Source organism: Bactrocera tryoni, chromosome 1 (assembly GCF_016617805.1).
Source record: "Bactrocera tryoni isolate S06 chromosome 1, CSIRO_BtryS06_freeze2, whole genome shotgun sequence".
NCBI lineage: Eukaryota > Metazoa > Arthropoda > Insecta > Diptera > Tephritidae > Bactrocera > Bactrocera tryoni.
The window spans coordinates 18,173,954-18,196,995 of record NC_052499.1 but is presented as its reverse complement, the minus strand read 5'-3'; the positions used below and the strand labels follow the sequence as shown (position 1 = coordinate 18,196,995).

General features: G+C 33.6%; 2 protein-coding genes across 7 annotated transcripts; both read left to right on the top strand.

The window, feature by feature from the left end:
• Positions 1–1,451: 1,451 nt before the first annotated feature.
• LOC120777566 (insulin receptor) lies at positions 1,452–7,942 on the top strand. Its single transcript, XM_040108969.1, has 10 exons — positions 1,452–2,550; positions 2,628–2,930; positions 3,859–4,102; positions 4,174–4,318; positions 5,956–6,164; positions 6,229–6,415; positions 6,578–6,794; positions 6,865–6,961; positions 7,022–7,184; positions 7,259–7,942. The coding sequence occupies exons 1-10, from the start codon at positions 1,846–1,848 to the stop codon at positions 7,875–7,877; spliced, it is 2,889 nt and encodes a 962-aa protein (XP_039964903.1). The 5' UTR covers positions 1,452–1,845; the 3' UTR covers positions 7,878–7,942.
• Positions 7,943–8,279: 337 nt separating this feature from the next.
• Positions 8,280–22,918, top strand: LOC120773014 (transmembrane protein 165). Of its 6 annotated transcripts, XM_040101968.1 has the most exons (6): positions 8,280–8,343; positions 11,945–12,737; positions 17,868–18,495; positions 18,592–18,704; positions 22,154–22,330; positions 22,399–22,578. In XM_040101968.1, exons 2-6 carry the CDS (start codon positions 12,120–12,122, stop codon positions 22,576–22,578), a joined length of 1,716 nt encoding a protein of 571 aa, XP_039957902.1. In that variant the 5' UTR covers positions 8,280–8,343; positions 11,945–12,119. The 6 variants fall into 6 exon arrangements, with proteins under 6 accessions (XP_039957902.1, XP_039957874.1, XP_039957908.1 ...); XM_040101940.1 differs by having other exon boundaries at positions 17,868–18,704; XM_040101956.1 differs by lacking the exon at positions 8,280–8,343 and adding an exon at positions 9,593–9,636 and having other exon boundaries at positions 17,868–18,704.
• Positions 22,919–23,042: the final 124 nt, after the last annotated feature.

Genomic DNA, 23,042 nt, shown 5'->3' with positions numbered 1-23,042 from the left:
CATGTTTGGTCGAAGAATGCAAAACGACGTAAAAAATCCTTCGGATTGCGTTTAACAACAAAGTTACTTCTATGAAGTGGACTCGCGGTTTTACTTGTTTTCTAGAGCGATCTAACGCCGCACAGATTTTTTAAAAGTGGACGCACCTGTTAAAAGTGGACATCCCTATTAGACCTAAAGCAACAAAACTTTCTGAGAAGATGCGTCTTTATCAATTCTTAATACACCGTGAAAACGAGTATAATCAGAAAACAAACACGACCACTCTGCGTATAACGATTATGTCGAAAACTGCAAAAAGTGCGATAACTAACTGAATCAATCTGCTACAAGCGAGATGGTAGGGAAAGGCTTACCAGAAGAAGATGACAAAATTGGGCAGGGAGAGTGGCACCGCCTACCTTTGGAATCCCATATCACAAGAACAGCCCGACCAAGTGAGACAAAATTTTGTATGTGAGTTAATACTATTATACATAATGAAACTGGAAAGTTTTATACTTTGCACAAATGGTGCTCTCAAGGTCTTTCAGCGTTACGTTCAAAAATTGTCGAAATCAGATTATAACTTTTCAAGAACCCAGACACCAAATATGTGAACCAGAGTGCATATGGCTGATCTTTTACCGAACATATCCATAAATCTGCTTGGCCTAGTGGTGAGATTCGGGGAGAATATTTTTGTGATGAGAAATATTTTCCCGGCTTTGATCCGAGCACGTTTCGAATGTATAGAATTTCCGGTTACAAGCCAACTTAGCATTTCATCATTTCTTTTAATTCAAATTTATTTTTTACATAACTTTATTTATCAAGTAATGCTATTAATATGAGCACGACTGTATTAAACTCTAAAGCAGCCAAACTAAGCTTCGCATATTGAGTTAAGGATAAGTCCAAGTTGCTTGTAAAATTAGAGCGCTTGGAGTGCTTTTCATGGTTACAGACAATCTTGCAAGAGATAAACACTGCAGCTTGCGATTGAACGAAGCGAAAGGAGTGAGAATTGCTTAATACATAAACTGGTTTCCAAGCCAGAAACTACACACACCAATCGAACGACACCTCAGTCAAAAATCGTACTGCATTTGTGGCGAAATAATACACTCAAGGATTGATAGAACAGACTCCACTCACCTACATGCAAGCACCTAAAAAGTATATATAAATCTGTGTGTTTGTCAAAGCATGAAACCTCTCGGGCGCTCTCCACATTGACTGCGCAAACCTTTATCTTGCTTTGAGACGCGCATCTGTGCTCTTTCGACCAAACGATCACCTTCGACTTTCCATTAAATTCCTTCATTCCATGCACTAATTGAATATGTGTCGGAACTACATTCGGATACAGACATACCGGCATACATACATACATATACATAGATATACATAAGTGTCAATAAGTGAACTCTATCGATGGGAGCTTTTGTCAAACACTAAGCGCACCAATTCGAACAGTTCATTTCCATTCGTCTTGGCGCGCACTTCGAAGTCTAAGCGACAGATATTACGGAATATCACGATCGGTCTAACCGTTTACCAAAAAAAAAAAACAAAGAACTATACATGAAGAATTAGAAATAATATTGTAATTTAGTTCAAAAGAAATTGTAGTAATTGATGTATGTAAATGTCAATAGCGTTGTAATTATCACTCACTTAACGTCAGCGCGGCGTTCTTATTCCGCCGTTGACATTACTCAATAGCGAGGTCAAGCGCTTAATTGAATTATTACCTCGCACAGTGACAAACAGAAGCGAAGAAACGCCACACTAAAATAAGAAATAAAGGCAAAAAAGTAAAACGCTCACTACACAACCGTAGAAGCCAGACAGCATCAGCTTATGACAGCCGGCGGTTCGTCAGCTGTTGATGCATTAAGTGCTGCCGGCAGTGGCAATCATCCGTTCGTCAACCAACGGGCAATGGCATACCAAGTGAATTTACCGGCAACCCTCCGCTGCGGCTCCTTGTTTGCGCTGCTTTTGGCGCTCCTCCTGCAGGCGTTAATCCCGCGCAGCGCTGGCGCCCTTGCCAACGCCGACACGCTGAATGCCGACGATGTTGGGAACCCACTCGCGTTCACAAGTAATACACCGCCGGAACCGTCACAGCCGCCGCGCACCTGTAACTCTATTGAGGTGCGCACTAGAAAGGATTTTGAATTGCTAAAGAATTGCACACGTGTGCACGGGCATGTTTGGTTGGCGCTTTTGCAGCTGACACCGAACGATGTCGGTGCGCTGAAATATCTTACTGAGGTGGAGGAGATTACCGATTACCTGCTGGTGCATCGCGTACATGGTCTACCATCGTTGCATCATATATTTCCACATTTGCGCATCATACGCGGTCGTCGTTTGCTCTTCGACGAGTTTGCATTGGTCATATATGAGAATCGCGATTTACGCTATTTGGGTCTTGGCTCGCTGCTGCGCATACAGGCCGGTAATATTAGGATCGAAACGAATCCATCACTTTGCTATGTGGATACGGTGAATTGGGTGCAGTTGCTGGGCAATAGTTCACAGCAGCATTTCTGGCATAAGGTTTGACTAAATAGCTCCAATTTGGGTTCAGCTAAACATTGTGTCTTTATATTGGTTTTATTTGGTTTTTATTGTAGAATAATAAGTTGTTCGATCATTGTACGCAATGCGAGCGCACCAGGAATCAAATTCTCGTCGAAGAAGACCTGCCGAATAGATTGCGTAAGCATTGCTGGGGCTACGATATACCACAAGAGCGACCGGTTACGAATAATGTTGTCAATTGTCGCGCAGAATGCGGCGTACGTGGTTGTGATGACAATGGTAGTTGTTGTGATCGTAACTGCTTGACCGATTGCGATGGCAAGCGTTGCAGCTTGTGCGCGAATCTGAATCTGGAGCGCCAATGTGTCGACGAGTGTCCACAGAACTATTATCAGGTAGGCGGAAAAATTTCTAATCTTTAAATTTTTGTTTTTTATGATCTTATCTTATTCTGTGACTGTAAACTGGATTGACTTCTAAGTTCACAACTCTTTTTGAATCTGCTCAACCTAAATCGCAGTTAGACCGCGTAATTAAAGTGTGAAGTCGTGTCACTGATAGAGCTACTGTGACCGTTAGCAGGTTCTAACAGTGCTCCATTTGTTTAGCGGTTATTTTATCAACCAGAACCAAATTTAGTCATATTAACGCCCTGTTAAGAATTACTAGTTCAAAACTTGAGTATGATATTCGCTTCGACCATATTTAGAAGCTTCTTTCCAAACAGTACAGTCACCTCATGTCCTATATAGGACTAAAGAGCATTCAACAGTCGACAGTTCGGACATGCACGATCTGTGTAATAGCTGTGCCAGCATGAACCAAACATTCCCCATTTGAAAACCCAAATTACCCCTTCCAACTCTGTAGAATAAGAGTTAGACTTTTTAGAACGTCCGAAATCATGTTGCCTTTAATGTTATTGTTGTTGTATTCTTGCTGTAATTTCGAGGCACGGTGCCCAGTTGACAGTCCTTGGCCTCATAAATATCCGGGGACCGTCCGAAGTCGTGGTGCCACTGCTGTTGTTTTTGTTGTAACGGCCGAAAGCATTCCTGATGTAATTTCGAGACCAGGTGCCGAGTTGACAGCCTTTGGCCGAATAAAAATCCGGGTCAGTTGCGGTTACTTAAACCCGACTGTCGCGGTAACTGCCATGCCATTGAGCCTTTAGTACGCTTAAGTATTATTTATTAAAATATAGTTGTTGCTAGGTATCTCTTTGCCGGTTCATTCCGCGGATAGGCTTATCCTTGGTATTTTTACTGTCAAAAATATACATATACATAAATCTATAGTAGATATATATCAAAATCTTTTCAGCATCAAGATCGCGATTGCATCAGCGCATCCAAATGCCGACAATTGGGTTCAATACCGTTAGCGCGAATTTGTATGGAGAAATGTCCTAAAAATTATTTGAGCACAGTCGATGCAGACGGAAACAAAATGTGTAAATTGCAATGTACTGGAACATATACCATACACACAACAGCTGATGCGGAGAGCTTACAAGGCTGTAGTAAGATAAATGGCTCACTCATCATCGAACTGACCGATATAAAGAGTAAGTTGGAATGAAAAAGTGGAGTTTGGCAATAATAAACGAAAAACTTTAACTCATTGCATTTCTTGCAGCCAAAATCACCGACTTGGACAACGCGTTTGCAAACATCACCGAGATCACTGGCTATTTGAAGGTGGTCAATTCACCACAGTTGCTCACGCTACACTTCCTACGCAATTTAGTCACCATACGCGGCGATGAGCTCGTAAATGATTTGTAAGCAAATTATAATCAATATTTTTTATACCCTGAACAGGGTATATTAGAACTAAAAGGAAACTTCGGAAGACTTATATCTAGATGATCAACGTGACGAGTCCGTCTATCCGTATGTCTGTATACAAGCGAACTAGTCTCTCCGTTTTTGAGTTATCGATTTGAAATTTTACCCATTCCTTTTCTCCTTAAAAAGCTGCTCATTCGTCGGAACTGCCGAAATTGGATCTTCTTCTTTGCTGACATAGGAACTGCTTACGTGGTTATAGCTGAGTTCACAACAGCGCACCAGTCGTTTCTTTTTTCGCTATTTGGCGCCAACTTGAGATACCAAGTGCAGCCAAACTTCCGCAAACCTTTCTCTCAAACACTCCTAAGGCCCAATCATCAGATGATGCCATTGTCCGTGCCTCCCACCATACTATGGCAGGATGGGAATAATGAGGGACTTATAGCGTTTGATTTGTATTCGTCGAGAAAGGACTTTACTTCTCAATTGCCTACTGAGTCCAAAGAAGCACCTGTTGACAATAGTGATTTTGCGTTGGATTCAAGGCTGATATTGTTATTGGTGTTGATACTGGTCTCAAGATAACCGAAATTATCTACGGTTTTGGTATTTATACTGCCTACAAGAAAAACTCAGTCATCTACGACTTCAAAATTATGATGTCTGTCAATGGTAACGTGTGAGCCAAGTCGCGAATGCGATGACTGTTTGTTTGATTTCGTCTTGTCCTCGTTCACAACCAGACCTGTACGCTTCGCTTTCTTAGCCGTCTGGAGAAAGCAGAGCTAACGGCGAGGTTGTTGTGGCCAATTATATCAATAATCATCGGCGTACGCCAGCAGATGTACACTCTTATAGAAGGTTGTACCTTCTCTAAAGCCTCTGTTGCTCGTAATATTTTCTCCAGCAATAGATTGAAGAAGTCACGCTATAGGGAGCCTCCTGCTCTGAAACATTGCTTGGTATCGAAAGCCTCGAAGAGGTCCTTCCTGATTTTTACGGAGCTTTTGGTGTTGTCAGTTTACACAGCCGTATCTGTTTTTTGGGGACAGGCAGCTCCTTTTCGTGCAGTCAAAGACAGCTTTAAAATCGACGAAGAGGTGGGTCATCTTTTTACGGGTATTTTCTGAGATTTGACGCGTGGTTAAAATCTCGTTAACAGATAAGATCCAGTCAGTATACTGACAGCGGGCTTCAATCTTTCACACGCTATGCCCGACAACACCTTTAATGCGATATTAAGGAGGCTTATCCCACAGCAATTAGCCGACATTGTGGGGTCCCCCTTTTTGTAGGTGTGGCAGATCACACTTAGATTTCAATCGTCGGGCATGCTTTCATCCGTCCATATCTTGCAAAGAAGCTAAGCCGGAATACTTCGGTCGATAATGCATCGGCCACTGCCGAGTTGCTTGTTCTTCAGGTGGCAGGCGGCAGGTGGCAGGCGGGTAAAATCGGTCCGCTATCGAATCACTATAGCGGATAGCTGCTATAAAAACTTGCCGATCAAAATCAAAATCAAGGGCATTCTAGTTTCTTTGCAACCGATGCTAACGTATTTTTCTAGTTTTTGTTTTTGTATTTTTATTTTATTTTATTTTTAACACTTTCCTTCTACTTTCTGAAGATACGCGCTTGTTGCAGTCGATAATTATCACTTGTCGGAAATTTGGGCACCAAATCAGAATGTTGCCATACTTAAAGGCAGCATTTACTTCCATCTAAATCCACGCTTGTGCTTGTCTAAAATACGTGAACTGCAAAAGTCCTTAAAAAGCGCCGCACCCATTACTACGGTGAATGCATCGCCACACTCAAATGGCGAGCGTGTGATTTGTAAGTATATATTTTTATTTTTTCCTTATTATTTCAACTATTTAATGTTTTTTTTCATTTGCAGGCAACAGTCCCATAACTAATTTAACAGTTACACTTGAAGATTACAATTCTACAGCTGCGCGCCTGAAAGTAGATACATTCACACTGAATAATATACAAATTATACTTGGCTATGTGTATTACTATAAGGAAACGCCAGTGCAAAATGTGACACTCTACGACGGAAGGCATGGTTGCGGTCATGATAGGTTCGTATATGCTTTTGAAGAATATGCATTCACATCTTTAGAAATTTTATGTATGAAAATTATTTAAAAATAATATTTATTAAGTTTCTCTCGTTGCTTTCAAACTACTTATAATTTTTTTTATATATAAACAATTTCCAACATAACCTCACTTTTCCGCAGCTGGCACATGAAAGTGAACCCCACAAAAAACATCCGTTACATCATTACTAATTTGAAACCATACACACAATACGCTTACTTCGTCAAAACGCTCACGATGACCGATTATCACATACGCATGGATGCATATTCGAAAATACAATACTTCCGTACACTACCGAGTAAACCGGGGCCGGTGAAGAGAATCTATTACACAGCGATTACTATGGAGAAAATAGTATGTAGATTAAAGAAGGGCATAACACTCGTAACTTGTAATGAATTTTTTAATTTAATATTTTATAAAGGTTTTACACTGGTGGCCACCACGCAATCCAAATGGCATTATCGAAAAGTACATAATTAATTTAACTAATTATGAAAAGTCAAAGATCGCGAAAGATAGTAAAGCACTTTTTCTTATAAATAACTCACTTTTGTTTAATATTTTACTTCCATTTACAGATGTGACACTAGATAAGTATCCGGAGTTGCGTAAATATTCTCAGTCCTGTGATTGTGTCTTTGAAAATCCTGAGGATAGCGGACCTCTACCATCGGATGAAAACTATTATCGTAAGGAACAAATCATTTATGAAGAAACTTTGCCTAATTTGATTTTTGTGTCGTAAGTAGCAGGAAAAAGTCTATAATTTCGGTTGATTTCATATTTTTTTCTTTCCTTTCATTTCTACCTTTTAGTCGTAGGATAGACAATGTTCGTGTACGCCGTAATGCTGACACTAACCGCTTGAATGGAAATACAAATTGTTTTGACAGGGAATCGTTAGTCACACCAAATACGATCAATTCTTTTCTGGATAACGCATCTAAACATATACGCATAACACGGAAAATAGCAGATAGTGAGGCCAAATCCAAGGATAATAATAATAATAAATTGGAAGAACAAATGAAAAAAGATGACCACGATCTTGAAGAAGAACAGCGAAAACGTGGTGAAGCCAGCCTTCTTTGGATAATTCAGCAACAGGAAGAACAAGCACGCAAGTTGCAGGATACGGGCCCAGGTGATTTTCCAATTATCAAGCGTCGACCAGTGTGTCCGATACCAGATGTATCGACGCAATATCAATTGCAAAACAATTGCCGGCCACTGGAAATATATAAAGGTATCGTAACACCGGGTAACATGCACTCATACACATTAACTGATCTTGATCCCGAGCAAACATATCGCATAACAATACGCGCTTGTGTCGCCAATTTAACGAATGGTTGTGGCGAAGAAACAAGTATTTTTGCAGAGACGGTTAGCAAGAGCATGGAAAAGTTCATGGAGGGTTTAATTACTATTTGATTAATATTAGCTTCAAACAATTGTAGTTGTATTATTGTGGTGATTAATAAATTGAAATTTTATATAATTGTTTATACTTTGCCTTTAATGGTTTGAATTTCTCAAATAATAAATAATTTCCGCCAGTGCGTCGATAATGCCGTGTGTAAAAGCTGTATATGATGCCACCTTAGCTTTTTCGCAGTTTTCAAAATAAATAATATCCCGAAAAACAGAAAGACAGAGCAAGCAAACGAAATAATATATAAAGTATTAAAACAAAGACTAAAATTTGGAAAATTGTTTCTTAACAGAGTGTTCTAAATGAAAAACGGGCATTATAAGAAAACAAGAAAATGTTTACGAAATACATATATAAAGTAGATAAAGCAGTGTCTGCTGTTATTTGTTGTGTGGCAAGATTCGTATGTGACCGCGTTGGCAACCCTACAATTGGCAATTTTTCAGTAGCAGAAAAAGTGTCAAAGTGAGTGCAAGTGTATAAATTTTATTTGCTACATAATTGATTTTTCTTTACAAATACTGCGTTCAATTATAAAGTTAAACTTTTTTGTGTTGCTAAATTGTTATTGAGTATTAATTTTGCAAAATTATGCCATCTTACAATAAATTAAAACACAAACGTGTGTATTATGTGCAATATATACTTAGTTAGTACGTCATCAGTGACGCTGGCAAACGTCAATGAAGTTGAAGCCCATTTGCGCAGGACCGCCTTGTCCAATTAAGCATATGTGTATCTGTTTTTTTTTCACAAAATTCACAAGATATGTACTTATGTGTAACAAAGTGTTATAAGAATTTGTTAGTTTGAATGCCTGGTTGTTTATTGTTTAAGAATGAAAATGTAATCATAATGTAAATAAGTTCAAAAATAGCACAGCCAAATAAGTGGAGAATATCGAAATTCGCAACCAAAGCGCACAACGTTTAATTTACTGCTTAGAAATTTATTAATATTAATTAAATAAATTACCAGTATGCAAAGCAAAATTAATAATAGCGAGAGAAAAAGAAAATAACAAGATCAATCGTAAAATTCGTTATGCAAAATTGAACTGTATGCTTGTTAAATGCTGTTGGTATACAATATAATTGGAACATTTTTTTTTAACAAAACAAATATTGTATTATGAAACTGTTTACACAAAGTACATAGTGCTGTGGATATCCCACGTATACCCATTTTTTATTGCAAGTGTCTTGCCTAGGGTATACTACATATGTTTGTATTAATTTGCTTAGCACTTATTGTTAAAAGACGATTTTTTAGAACAATGGAATTATAAAATTAGCAGAGTCCATTTTAAAGTAAACTAACTTAAAGTCGTAGGTCGTTTTATCCATACAGCTCCTAATGACTGAACTACTAAAAATTATGTTAGGAAACCTTATTTCTTCTTTTCGGTATTTTATTTTCAATAAGAAAATTAAGACCCACAATACAAAGAAATAAAAATTAAACCGACCTGTGGATGGAACCTTAATGTAAATTATTATTTTAACTAACTCCGCCAACAACATACATATTTCAGACAATCAAATTTACATCAACATATGTAGATACACAATTTCTTATGTGATAAAAAATTATTTTCAAAACAATGACTTATAAAAGCTCTTAAAGTAAAAAATACTAAAATATACTTAAAAAGAAAAAGCTACGCATCAATTTTATTTATATGTTTTTTATCATAAAGCACGTTTATTATATTCAATGCGGAAAACATAATATTTACGCAATTTTTGCTTATCAAGTGTAAGTGTTGCCCAAAATGCCAAACAACATATCATCAAAAATTTCGTTTTTGAGTTTGTTATTGATAATGGTTTACTATATCGTATTAAATAAATATGTTTATGTACAAAATTTCTGTTATCAGATTAAGATATAAGAAAAATTCAACTTTTGTTTCGATATAATTAGTTTATATTTGATATCGTTTTTTTCTTTCTCCTCTAAACTTATGAAAACTGATGTTATGATATTTTACATTTTTAAAGATGATTTGTATGTACTCGTATTCATAAGCTTTCGCTTTTGCAAACATGCATACTTATACATATACATATTTAATATATAAAAAATGATGTTATGATGAAACCAGCACCACATGCTAAAAATAATTGACAATTCAATACAACCTTAATAGTTTCTAATTATTGTCATATAAAATCATCTTTTCGTTGTAAAATAGAGTTTGTAATTAAGGGGTGTGAATATAAAAAAAATCGATTCGATCGTTTATTCGAAAATTTGAAATCGATATTTCAAATAATTTGTGGGTTACAACCATTTAAATGGTAGCGCTCAGTTCAATCAGTTGCATACCTTTATTTTTAAAGTCATTTTTCTCGAAACAGCATTTTTTAATTTGCTGCAGTAATAACTCGAAGACAAATTGTGTATAATTTTACGTATAATGACCTATCGATTTTTTCATCTGATCAAAAATCAAATTTTAGCACGCCAAAAAACAACAAAATTTTAAGAAAAAATCAACTTATTTTGAAAAACGCCGGCATTTGTCAATTTTTGAAATTTTTTTGTCGTAGACATTGTACGGATAATATCTTTTAGTTAAACGAAAATTTCTAGTATTTAAATTTCATCCACGGAGAATCACATTTAAATATATGCTGAAGCTTTCAAAAAAATCGATACAGTAGATTTTTTTAATTCCAAAAATCGATGTTTTTTCAGGCTGTCACAAAGTTTTTCCCCTTAAAATAATGATTATGGGATATAGTCGAAACTAACTTAGTACTATAATCTAATATTTAAATTACTAATGACTTTAAGACAAAAAGTTGAATTAGTTATCGAAATATGTATATTAACTGCCGCCGAAACAGTTTAAAAAATTTATATTTTTAGGACAAAACAAAATATAGAAGCGATAACTTAACGACCAAGTATAAGTAGCAAGCAAATTAGAAAATGTATCACCGATAGGACTAAGCAAAATGCCACGTCATTTTAGAAGGGCCCTTAATGCGTTTTGTATAAATAAATTTAGAAAAAATAACAGATTTTATCTTGACGTGTTTGTAGTTGTGCTGCAATTAAACGCTTTAGAAACCTGTTTTTAGCAAATTTACTTTTCTATGTATTGAAATTGTTGTTGTTTTGTGTTTAGTCAGCCGGTGCTTAACTTGTTTTGCACATATTCGTGAGACTAAATGAGTTTATTTCCCAACTTAAAATGTTTTTTATGAATATGTACATATGTGCAGGCAATGTCCCTGACTTTAATTTATATGTACATTATTTGTGTTCATTTAATTGCGTGCTATTACAATTTCGATATCACATTGAATTGCGATAAGAGAAAATCATTGCACTAATGCACGGATTTCTATACAATAAATAATATAAGGCATGTGTCACGGTCAACGATTGCAGTCAAATAGTCTGCCGAATTGCGTGGCAGCGACCTTTTAGGAACAAATACACAACCGTGGGTTCTAAGTAACCGGAATGAACCCGGAATATTAACCGAAACTGTCAACTCGACACCATGCCTCGAAATTGCTTCAGGAATGTTTTCTACCACTACAAGAAAAACAACAAATACACAAAGCGTGTCACGCGAGCACGAGTAGTACGCTCTCTTCGTCTTTTCTCGTTGTCCCTTTGCCTACGTAAACCTGTTTAAGCGACAAAAGTGTCCTCCTGTGAAAACAGTCTTAGCAGACATATACAGCATGCAAGATTGCGTGCCAACCAACTGAAATATACACATATTCAGCTCTACAAAATAAATAAATGAGTAGATATTATAAAAATATCATTGTTTAACTTGTAGCGACGTGACCGCCTCCTTCTTATGGTGCCATAACATTGTCAGCACATGGCCAAAACGCCTGGTAACTCATGCATAAATTATCACAATAAAGAAGTTATCTTCTGATGCTATCACGGCAGACGTTATCATGTCAAGTCTATGCTTATCTTCAGTTTTAACTTATACATATGTATATTAAATACGCAAAACACAATATGTTTTCTTTTAACGATACCAAATACTAATATGCGCTTGTAACCTTTTTTCATTTCGTTACAGTTGCTCGCCGCAATTAGACTTATAACGCGAAGCAGTGCTTCATCATAGTACAGAAAATCTTAGCAAATTTGTTTGTGAACTGTGATATAACACGTGGAAAGAGTATTACGCCTCTACAATACACACACCCACATTTATCTAACCCCGAAACTGATAAAAACAAACACGCCAAAATATGTCGCAGAATCAGTCATATTTTTGGCAAACCACCAAACATAATGTCTTTCTTAAACGTTCGGCCAGATTACAAATGCTAATAGCGCTTATGGCCGTGCTAACGTTCTCCACCATATGTCAGGCAGAAGTGGCACGTAAAGAGATTGACGACAATGTTGCCACATTAAGTGCACCAAGCGCTTTCCCAGATGACAGACAGTACGTAAAAGATGCCATGAATGGAAATGCAGCAAATGATTTGAATGAAGCGGACGCCACCAAAGAGCCAAAAACGAACTCCGGCTTTATCGATGCGTTCTCAGCATCGATATCAGTGATATTATTTACTGAATTAGGTGATAAGACTTTCTTCATAGCTGCCATCATGGCGATGCGTCATCCGCGCTTAATCGTCTTTGCTGGCGCCATATCAGCGCTGGCGCTGATGACCGTACTCTCGGTGGTGTTTGGCATGGCAGCTACCATTATTCCTAAGGTTTATACATATTATATCTCAACGGCGTTGTTTGCCATATTCGGTTTGAAAATGATCTACGAAGGTTACTTCATGAAGGACAGCGATGCGCAGGAGGAGTTGGAAGAGGTGCAATCGACTTTGCGTAAACGTGAGGACGAGGTAAGTCCGTTAATTCAAACAACAAATGCAATTAGCAATATAGCTGTACAAATATATATATTTTTTTTGCATATCCTCAATATTTGTTAAACGTGTAGTTACAACACCTTTGAATTTGATATTTATTTTAGCTGGCTTCTGAGCTTTATCATTTCTCTTTTATAAATCCCTTTAGTTACTTATGCACTGCTTCAACTGTCTACTTTTTATTACACTTTTCTTTCTTTTTTTAATATTTACTTTCAAAACAAATTCTATGTATTTTTCTTATGATTTATGTAGTAACAGTTGAAAATGCAAACCAAAAGAAAAATTACAAAATAAAAAGTAAAAATTACACTATTAAAGCGCAAAATCTATGCGAGTTTACGAAACTGCGATCACTTCATCTTACAGCGCATAAATATCCCACACTCATGCACGCCATTCATTTTAAAACCGGAACAATACACACACACATGCATATACATATATGTATCTTGTATATACTATATACATATTTCTGGCATATAATAGGAATGTTGCAAAATTGGGTACAATTAATTGTATCATTTATCCCATAGAATTTAAGTTAATATTATCGTGGTGCACTCTAATCATGGGCCTCAAAACTATTTAAACAATTAAAATTATTATCACTCACTTTGTGGACGCGCGCTGATTAGCTTTCATACTGCAAACATACATATACACTATATAAACATAATCTGGTAGGTTTTGTAAATAATTCGCTCAAATTTACAATTTATTTATAATTATATAAAATTTACAGCGCATTACAAACTGTATTCGCTTTAGTTAATGAACTAAGATGTTATTTTTTCATTTTTTTTTTGGCTAAACGATGCCTGCCTTACAATGCAGTATTACTTTTTTTATTAATTTTTTAGACCAAAAATTAGATTTTTTAAATGTATTGATTACCAAAGCAAAGACAGGCTTTTAAAGTGGCAAAAAGCGCCTCTCTAGCTCAAAAAATACTGAAATACTCAAAGAAAATTATTAAAATAAAATGTTTTAAAGGCAATCCTTATTCAAAACAAGCAAAACAAATTGAATACCCTTTACAATTACAATACGTACAAAAAGTTAATTTTGATTGGTTCTCTTGTATGACAACTATGCGCTATAGTTGTCCGATTTGAACAATTTATTCGGAGATTATAGCGATGTCTTGCCTCATAATATATACCAAATTTCGTGAACTTATCTTATCAAATAAAAAAGATTTCCATACTAAGACTAAATTTTGATCGAACAGTTTATATAGGAGCTATATGCTATAATGGTCCGATCTGAGCAATTTCTTAGAAGATAGTGCCGCTGCCTCAAAGAAAAATATAAAGAAAATTTCGTGAAGATATCTCGTCAAATAAAAAAGTTTCCCATACAATCTTGATTCCGATCGTTCGGTTTGTATGCACCAATATGCTTTAATGGTTTGATCTGAACAATTTGTTCGGATATTGTGGCTCTGTCTTAGACAATAGTCCATGCCAAATTTCGTGAAGATATCTCGTCAAATAAAAAAGTTTCCCATACATGGTCTTGATTCCGTTCGTTCGGTTTGAATGGCGGCTATATGCTATAGTGCTGTTATTTCGGCGGTTTCGATATATGAGCAGGCTCTTGAGGAGATAAGCACGTGAACAAAATTTCAGCTCAAAATCTCAAAAACTAAGCGACTAATTCGCGTATGTACAGACGTTTGCTACCAGGGTTCTTTTTTAAGAAATATATGTTATTTAATGCAATAAATATATATGTGCCTGCTCTTGAGATGGATCGCCAGTAAAAAATTTGGAAAATCCAACAGGTTTAGAAAGTATTTTTTTGGAATTGAAAAAGTCCCTAAAGAACGAGATATACAGACCAAGACTTAGAAATAATGTCAGAATAATTGTGGATTTAAATACGTGCGCAGTTAGCTGCACATACATATACATATATATACTTCCATACATATGTACATATATATTGCTGTTACGCCTTTGCTAATTGTTCAACCAAGCTTTGCCTTCCTTTTTGTGCAACGCGTTTTGATTTTACAGACCAAATGATAAATCCTTTAAATTTAAACCCTCTCCAAAACACAGTTCAGTTTCTATAAGAAGCTCCTTAGGCGAAAGATGCACTCGGAGAGACATTTTTATTTTTTGCATGGTTTTAGAGGTTATAACAGCCGGTGTTTGTGCCCTTTTAGTAAAGCGCCGTAAATTATCAAAACAAACATTCGAAAGCAGAAAATATAATTTAAGCACACATTCACTCGTTGTTTACATTCGTGTGGTATATAAAACAATCTGCGTATAGTTCTTCAAACGATTTCTTGGCACTCACTGCGCACCTAAAAGAAAAACACACGTTTATGGTAGATGTTTCTATAAATATCTTGTGATATTACGCTTTATGGCAGACATTTCCTCCTAAAATATTCTTATGGATTCCACTATAATATACATATGTACATACATATATTGTTTATTTTTACCTTTCCGATATACTGAACTTTATTAAATGGTATTGAAAATTATGTATTCTTTGTTTAATAAATACTTGGAAAGTCATTTCCAAGTTCGCTCACACAAAAAAAGTGAAATTTCAAAGTTTTTTATTCCAAATATTACTTTTTTATATACAGTTTTTGTGTAAAAAGAATATTTTTTTTATATTTCATTACATAAAATGTTTTATTTGTATAAAAAGTTTCTAAAAATTAATTTTTTTATAAAAATTTTTTTTTAAATACTAAAATTTTTGTTTTATTTTATTTAAGTAGTAAATACTACTATTATTATTTATTCAAAATATTAGGTTTTGTATCAAATTTTTGTGTAAAAATATTTATTTTTATAATTTTTTATTTTATATTTTATTATATTTATGTATTTTATTTAATAATTTTATATACATTTTTTATTTTTATATTTTATTATATACAAATTTTTGCTTTTTACATATTCAAAATAATTTTTTTATATCAAATATTTGTGTAAAAAGAATATATTTGTTTTTTAATTTTTATTTTTTTAAGTTACATATTTGTTTCTAATTTTTATTTAAAATTTTAAATTTTTATATTTATGCATATGTATACAGATATAACATTTTTATTGTTATGTATGAAAATTTTTAATATATTAATTATTTTTTATAAAATACTAAAGGATTTTTGCAAGTTTCGTATATATCTTATATAGTAAATTTTTTGATAACATTTTTCAGTGGTATGCTCTCATGATACGGTCTACAACTCTTTGTTGTTTTTTTGTGTTTATCCTTCCACACGGCTTTCTTGTTGTCCAACGGTTTTCAATAGGATTTAGGCCAGTGGAAGCTGGCCTACCCATGACCTTCCATTGACCCAAAACCACTTTTTTTCTATAATTATCCTGCTTTCTCAAAATGGTATCATAATTTGCATTATATCCACGTATGTATCGGTCCATTATGCCAGTAATCTTTGAATTGGGACTACATAAAAAATTTTTCATATTTCAAACCGCCATGCTTCAAATGAATATATTTTTAGATACTGACGGGACCCTTTACCGCCGTATAAAATAACTTTCGACACGTCTGTCCACAAGATGTTATTTTAAACTATGGATTTTTAATCAAAATTTTTGGTTTTATACTCCCAAAGTACATACTTAAATATATATATTTTTTTTATTTTAAACTATATATTTTTATTCAAAGTAGCTTGTTTTATATACAAAGTTTTTCCTTTTATATACAAAAATAAATTATTTTATATAACATTTTTGTTGTAAAATTTTGATTTTTTTATAAAAATTCTCTGTTTGTAATCAGCTTTTTATTTTATAATTTTTATATTTTAATATACAATTCAGAGAATTTTATTTTGGCAATATATAAACAAAATTTAAAGCAAAACTCTCTTGACCATTTATTTCAATGCTCGCAACTTTACATATGTATATAAATTAATTATTTAATATATTTTTTATATACTAAAGTTTTTTTTTATCTGCAACTTTCTTTTGTTTTATAAAATTTTATTTTTTGATTTTAATTTTTATTAAACTATTTTTCTATATATGTAACATTTTTTTTTTATATCATTTTGTATATACAAATTTTTTTATAAAAAAACTTTCTTTATGTTATACATATGTATAATTTTATTGTTTTTTTAATGTTTTAAAAATTAATTTCTTTAACAAAATTTTTTTATGTACTAAAATGTAGTTTTTTTTATTTTCAATTTTCTTTCGTTTTATAAAATTTAATTTTTTACCTTTTTATACAAAATAAACTTTTTTTTTAAATTTTATCAAAAGTTATTGTTTTTTAAATAGTTTTATTCAACTTTTATAAAAAATTAATTTTTTAGCAATTTTTTTGGAACTAAAGTTGTATCTTTGTTTCCACAATTTTCTTTGTTTGTATACAAATTTTTATGCTATTACTTAAGCCACTTGCTTTTCTCCTGTTGATAAAAATAAGACTTCATTCCACTGTTCTATTAAAATACTTCGTTCACACATAATTCTGGCATTCATACAGCTGCTTTTTAAGACGCGGTTATGTCTCACTGCATAAGTAAATAAATAACTTTTGTGACTAATCGCACGTACGTTTAGCTTCAATTAGCGCGCGCAAAGCTGCAGAGGTGTTACACATTGTAACGGCATTATTTATAATTACATATGTGTATGTATATTATACTCCTTATGTTCAATTTTACTCTAATCTTTAACTTGATTTTGCAGGCGTTAGTAAATAGCAAATATATTCACTTATATGCAAATTTTAGCAAAAAAAAAGCAAAAAAAATTCTACAACTAACGAACCTTTAGGCCTAACAAACATTTTATTAAAAAAATCTTATGTAGAAAAAACTCAAAGTTGCCATAAGTGAAGGATTATTTTAATATGTGTTCTTTTAATATTTTTCTCTCTCTTTTTACGATTCGGATGCATACTCTTGCACGATTTGCCTAATAACAATAATAAATTATAAAAACAAATATGAAATACGCATAACTTTTAAAATTTAACAAAACAAAAACGAAAAAACGACGTAATTGAATGCCTTTGCAAAATTGTTGCAAACATAAAATTCCCCCCATTCGAATTATTATCACTTATTATGCGGCACAGTTAATGCGTAAGCGCAGCAAATACGACGATGCTGATGCCAAGCGCAAGAACAGCAACTCGGACAAGGAGGATGAGTGTTTGGAGCGTGGCGCTGGCGTCACTGCAAACAACTCCATTGACAACGACAGCAACATCACTACCACCGTCATTGTTGCGCATAGCAAAAATCCCGATATGTCGCATAGACAACGCAAACACAACAACCACAACAATAATAATAATATTAATAATCAAAAAATTGGCTGTGATGTAAGCAAGGATGCCGCTGATTCGGACAACAGCAGCTGCCATGAAAACGATATCTTCCTAAAAGGTGTGAATGGTGTTAGTGGTGTTGGTGTCGGTGTTGCCGCTGTTGACAACATGAAAACAACGAACTTCCACAGCAGTCCCGCACTGTCAGCATCCGTGCTTTCGAATCAAACTGAACAAACAAATTGTGATGAATTTACTAATAGTCCAAATAAGCTTAATTTTAAGTCGAATAATGATAGCGGCGACGATGATGGCATTGATGATCATCATAATATTGAGATAATAGATGGTGGTGATGATGATAACGCAACTGTGGATAGTGGTCATGGTGGTACACCGATACATGGTAAACGCGCTAAACAAACGAAAACAGGTAGTGTTAAACAAGCAACGGTTATGGTGCATTCAGCATCTACCTCAGCTATCGTTATGTTGCATAACAACAACAATAAGCATGACATCATTACAGGCACCAGTAATAGTATAACTAGTTTAAATAGCCTGAATCTCAACGCGAAGATCGGTGTAGGCGCTGGCGAAACGAATGGGGAGCTGAAACAACTCGGTGGCAGCAAGAAGCGGGTTAGAATCCTTAACAATGTCATTACTAAAAAAAAAAAACAAAAACAAAAATATCAAAAACACGTTGCCATACAATATCCATATGAATTAATTACACGCACAACAATCACAAATGCTCATTTCACACATTTACTTAATTATTCGGAAAAATCACCAACATTTTATCGTCACGAATTTCATTGTTGTGGTTATTTTATTATTTTATGTACTTTACAAACGTCATCCACCAGTTTATGTATGCCATATTGCACTGTTTTGATTTGATGGTTTGTAACCATCAACCACATTCCCCTCGTTGCACACTGGTTATAAATATTTTCTGTAAATAATTTTTCTTACAAAGTTATTTGTTCAATTTTTTTTCTTTATGTTATCTGCAATTATATGTGATTGTATAACTATTTTATGGCGTAAGGACAAAGGGATCAAATAATATATTCTGTGTTGGTGCCAAATATAAAAACTAACCTCTTGAAATGGAAGTATCTTACGATTGGCAAACTACTGCAAGCGATATTAACACTCAAGTACTGATAAATACAACAAAAAAGTTAATTATAGCAACTTTTAACATTTTTGATACCAAAATTTGGTAGAGTTCATATATTGCTAATAAACGCAGACATAAAAATGTTTCTGTGCAATTTTGTTAAGCGAAGCCACACTTTCGGTTAGTTATAAATGCTTCATACATACATAACTAAATGACACTTTTGGGCGTTTATAAAGGCTATATATGAGTATATCGTCACCTAATATGCAAAATAACGCAATATTACTTTTTATAAGTTAACAGGCGAAGGAAAAACGGTATACTAGAAAGCACTCTGAAAAAAATTGAGTTTTGGTTATAAAATGGTTATATATTGGTTATGTTGTAGTGAATCGTAAGCAATAAAAAACTCAATTTCGATTTTTTTGATGATAAGTTATTTTGAATTTTAGGTGACGATGTGTATATGATTATACATATTTTATTTTAATCATTGTTTTTTTTTAATTTATTTTTCGCGTCAAATTGATGCTATTACTCTCTCAAAGCGTCGCTAACATGACGTCATGAAAACTTTTCACATGTTCAATATTGTATTTGTTATTGGAACTTTATAAGTTTACCAGCAAAGCATTGCATTTACTTTACTTTTGGCATTATAATTAATTAGTTACAGTAAAAATAACAAAAAATACAAAATTTTAGTATTAAAAGTTAATAACAAATTTAATTAAAAAATATTAAATAAATACATACATATATGTATATATTTGATAAAATGTATTAATTTACTTTAACACGCATATAATTCGCCTTGGGGTATCATTAAATTAATTTTTGAAGCAAACATGCATGTTATGGGTCAAGAAAATGCATTTTTACCTAACTTAAACATTTGGGCTGGAAATATGTAAATGGCATTTTGTTAAAAAAAACGTCAAAAAAATATTGCTAAAACCATTCCACATACACAGACACCCACACACACACACTGTATGATTGCTAACTCTTATAAATTTAATAATTTTGTCCATAATTTGATGTTCTTCTCAATGCCACCTAACACGTCGCCGTATCAAAAACAAAAAAAAAAAGAAAAGCGATTCTAAAACACCGTTTGTTTACTTAAATATTGTGCGTTTCTCCTGTTATGTACTGCATTAGTTACTCGGTAACTTGTCGGCCGTTGCTCGTTACATGCATTTAACGACGCGTCTGCGCTTTAAGTTGTTTATGAAGTGATCGTTTTCGGCTTTTTAGGTGCATTTATTGTTTCTGTTTTTATTTTATTCGATATTTATATGATTTTTTTTGTTGTTTCTTTCAATGTTGTTATTGCTACTCGTTGTACTTACTTTATTTAGGAGTCGTTTAAAAATACCTGATAGAATTGCAAGTGTTTTTTTTGCAGGAAAACGAAAGTGCTTGCAAGAGAATTATTTAAATGCAAAAATTTAGCGTAAAGATTTCAATACATTTTTTTAAAAGCAAAAATATAGCGTTAACTTATTAGTATTTCATTGTTCTTGTAATTTACGCTTGTTTGTTAAAAATTAAAATCAACAAAAAATATATTATCGTGTCTTAAGCTTGCTGTTGTGTCATAATATTTGCCAAAATTCAGCATTTTAAGCGAATCGCTACTACATATTCCGCAGCTACCGAAATCTTTCCAATAATAATTAAATATAACCCTTTTAAAACTTACTAATTTATTTATAATTTTTTAATAGCAGAAAAAAACTGCATATAAATCTGTTCCAAATTTATCCAAAATTAGCCTTAGATTGAAACATATCTCTACAAGTTTGTTATTATTACATAACCTAACTTATTCCCAATATGCTCCACTCTCATTCGCAACTATCCAAACATAGGGTAAAAATAATTACTGGCCTAGCAATGTTAAATATTATAGCATAAAATTTACTTGCTATATCATTACAAAAAAAAAAACGTTTTTGAAAAGTTTTCAAAGTCGGTGTTGTCTACTTAGGCGAAACAAATCAGATTTTATCCACATCATTCTTTGACAAATTCCAAGCAGATAGTTTAGATATATGTAAATACATATTATCACTACCTAAGTAAAGTCTAAAAGCACTTCTGCTTTTCTAAGTTGTATGAGCATTAAATGCAGTTTCAGGTGACAGTTAATCTAAACATTTTTCAAAACACAAGAAAACTGAGAAGTTTCAAAAAAATTAATTTATAACTCGTCCAACCAGAAATGTAAAATATCTACAACAAAAATTGCACAAAAAAAATGTAAAAAAAAAAATAATTTTTTTTTTTGGGTTTTTCAATAAAATTTTAAATTTTCGAAATTTCTCAGTTAAATAATTATGTTGTATATATTCAGAAACTATAATATACCAATCATTGTAATGCAAGCGGCTATACAAATAACTTTGGCAGGAGAATTTCAGTAAGTAACCGGGTAAATGAGAATTTGTCAAAAATAGCTTGAAAAGTAGGGTTATAATGAGCGCCTGAAATTTTCTCTTAACATTTAATATACAGGTTATTAACTCTGTAAATATGTAGATACTTATTTTTACTTAAATTTTTAATATCTGTACTACAATTACCCTCAAAAAACGCTGAACTTTCGTTTTCACTGCAAACCATATAACTGTATTTACGATTTGTATAGTTTTTAAATACCCTTTTGTTTATATTATTTCCAGTTATCATGCTTTATATTCCATACAAACCATTAAAATCTATCCTTTTTCCATCACACAACCATTTCGTTACTCCTAACCTCAAAACAAAAAAAACAACTTTCAGCTTCAACCTTTCTTCCCACACCCATGTACCGCAGTTATTTTGTCCCTTGTATCGTCCACCACAACTAAAATAAAATAATATTTATTCTACAACACGCACTGCAGCCGAGTTGATGTTTATCTCATTACCATTTTTTTTACCGTTTAATTTTTGCCTTGGCCAGCTGGAACGTTCGGCCAGCTTAGTGCAGGATCCGGAAAGTGGTGTTGTGCGCAAAAATGCAAAGAAGAGCGCCACGCACATCACAATGCGCATACTGATGCAGGCCTTCACGATGACTTTCCTAGCCGAATGGGGCGATCGCTCGCAACTCACCACCATTATTTTGGCCGCTAGCAAGGTATGTACATTTTGCTTCACTTGTTGAACTAGACTATGATAATTTATTTTTCGCTTTGCGCATTGCAGAATGTCTACGGCGTCATTACCGGCGGTATTATTGGCCACTCCATCTGCACCGGCTTGGCTGTGATCGGTGGACGCATGGTGGCCGCTAAAATTTCTGTACGCACTGTTACCATAATTGGCGGCATTGTATTTGTTGGATTTGCTGTGTACGCTTTGATTGTGAAACCAGACGATATTTAAAGTGCAACTTAAGCAAATTGAAACGAAAGGAAAATCAGACAATGGACGACGTTTAATGGAAGAATGATGGCAACATAGCAAATAATTTACAGTTATTTCACATTTAGAAACTAAAAAGCAGTATACACAAAAATAATGATATATTTTTTACAAAGTGCTCAAAAGGAATTTACAAATTTTTGCTCTTTTTTATACTTAAATATATATTTTGTTCTTACACAACTTTCATATTTTCACAACTAAAGTGCCTTTAATGCTATTTTGCGATTTTGTAAGTTTTTGTATATGCAAATATGCGTTCACAAATGAAAAGAAATACAAAAGCAATAAGCAAACATGACATTTTTAGTTGTTTTCAATAAAACGTTTTCAATTTTTTGTGCATTAGCTAATATTTCGCTTCAAACTAACCACACTTTTTAGAAAAATTCTTGTAAATTAGTTTATGTTGCACTTAATATAAC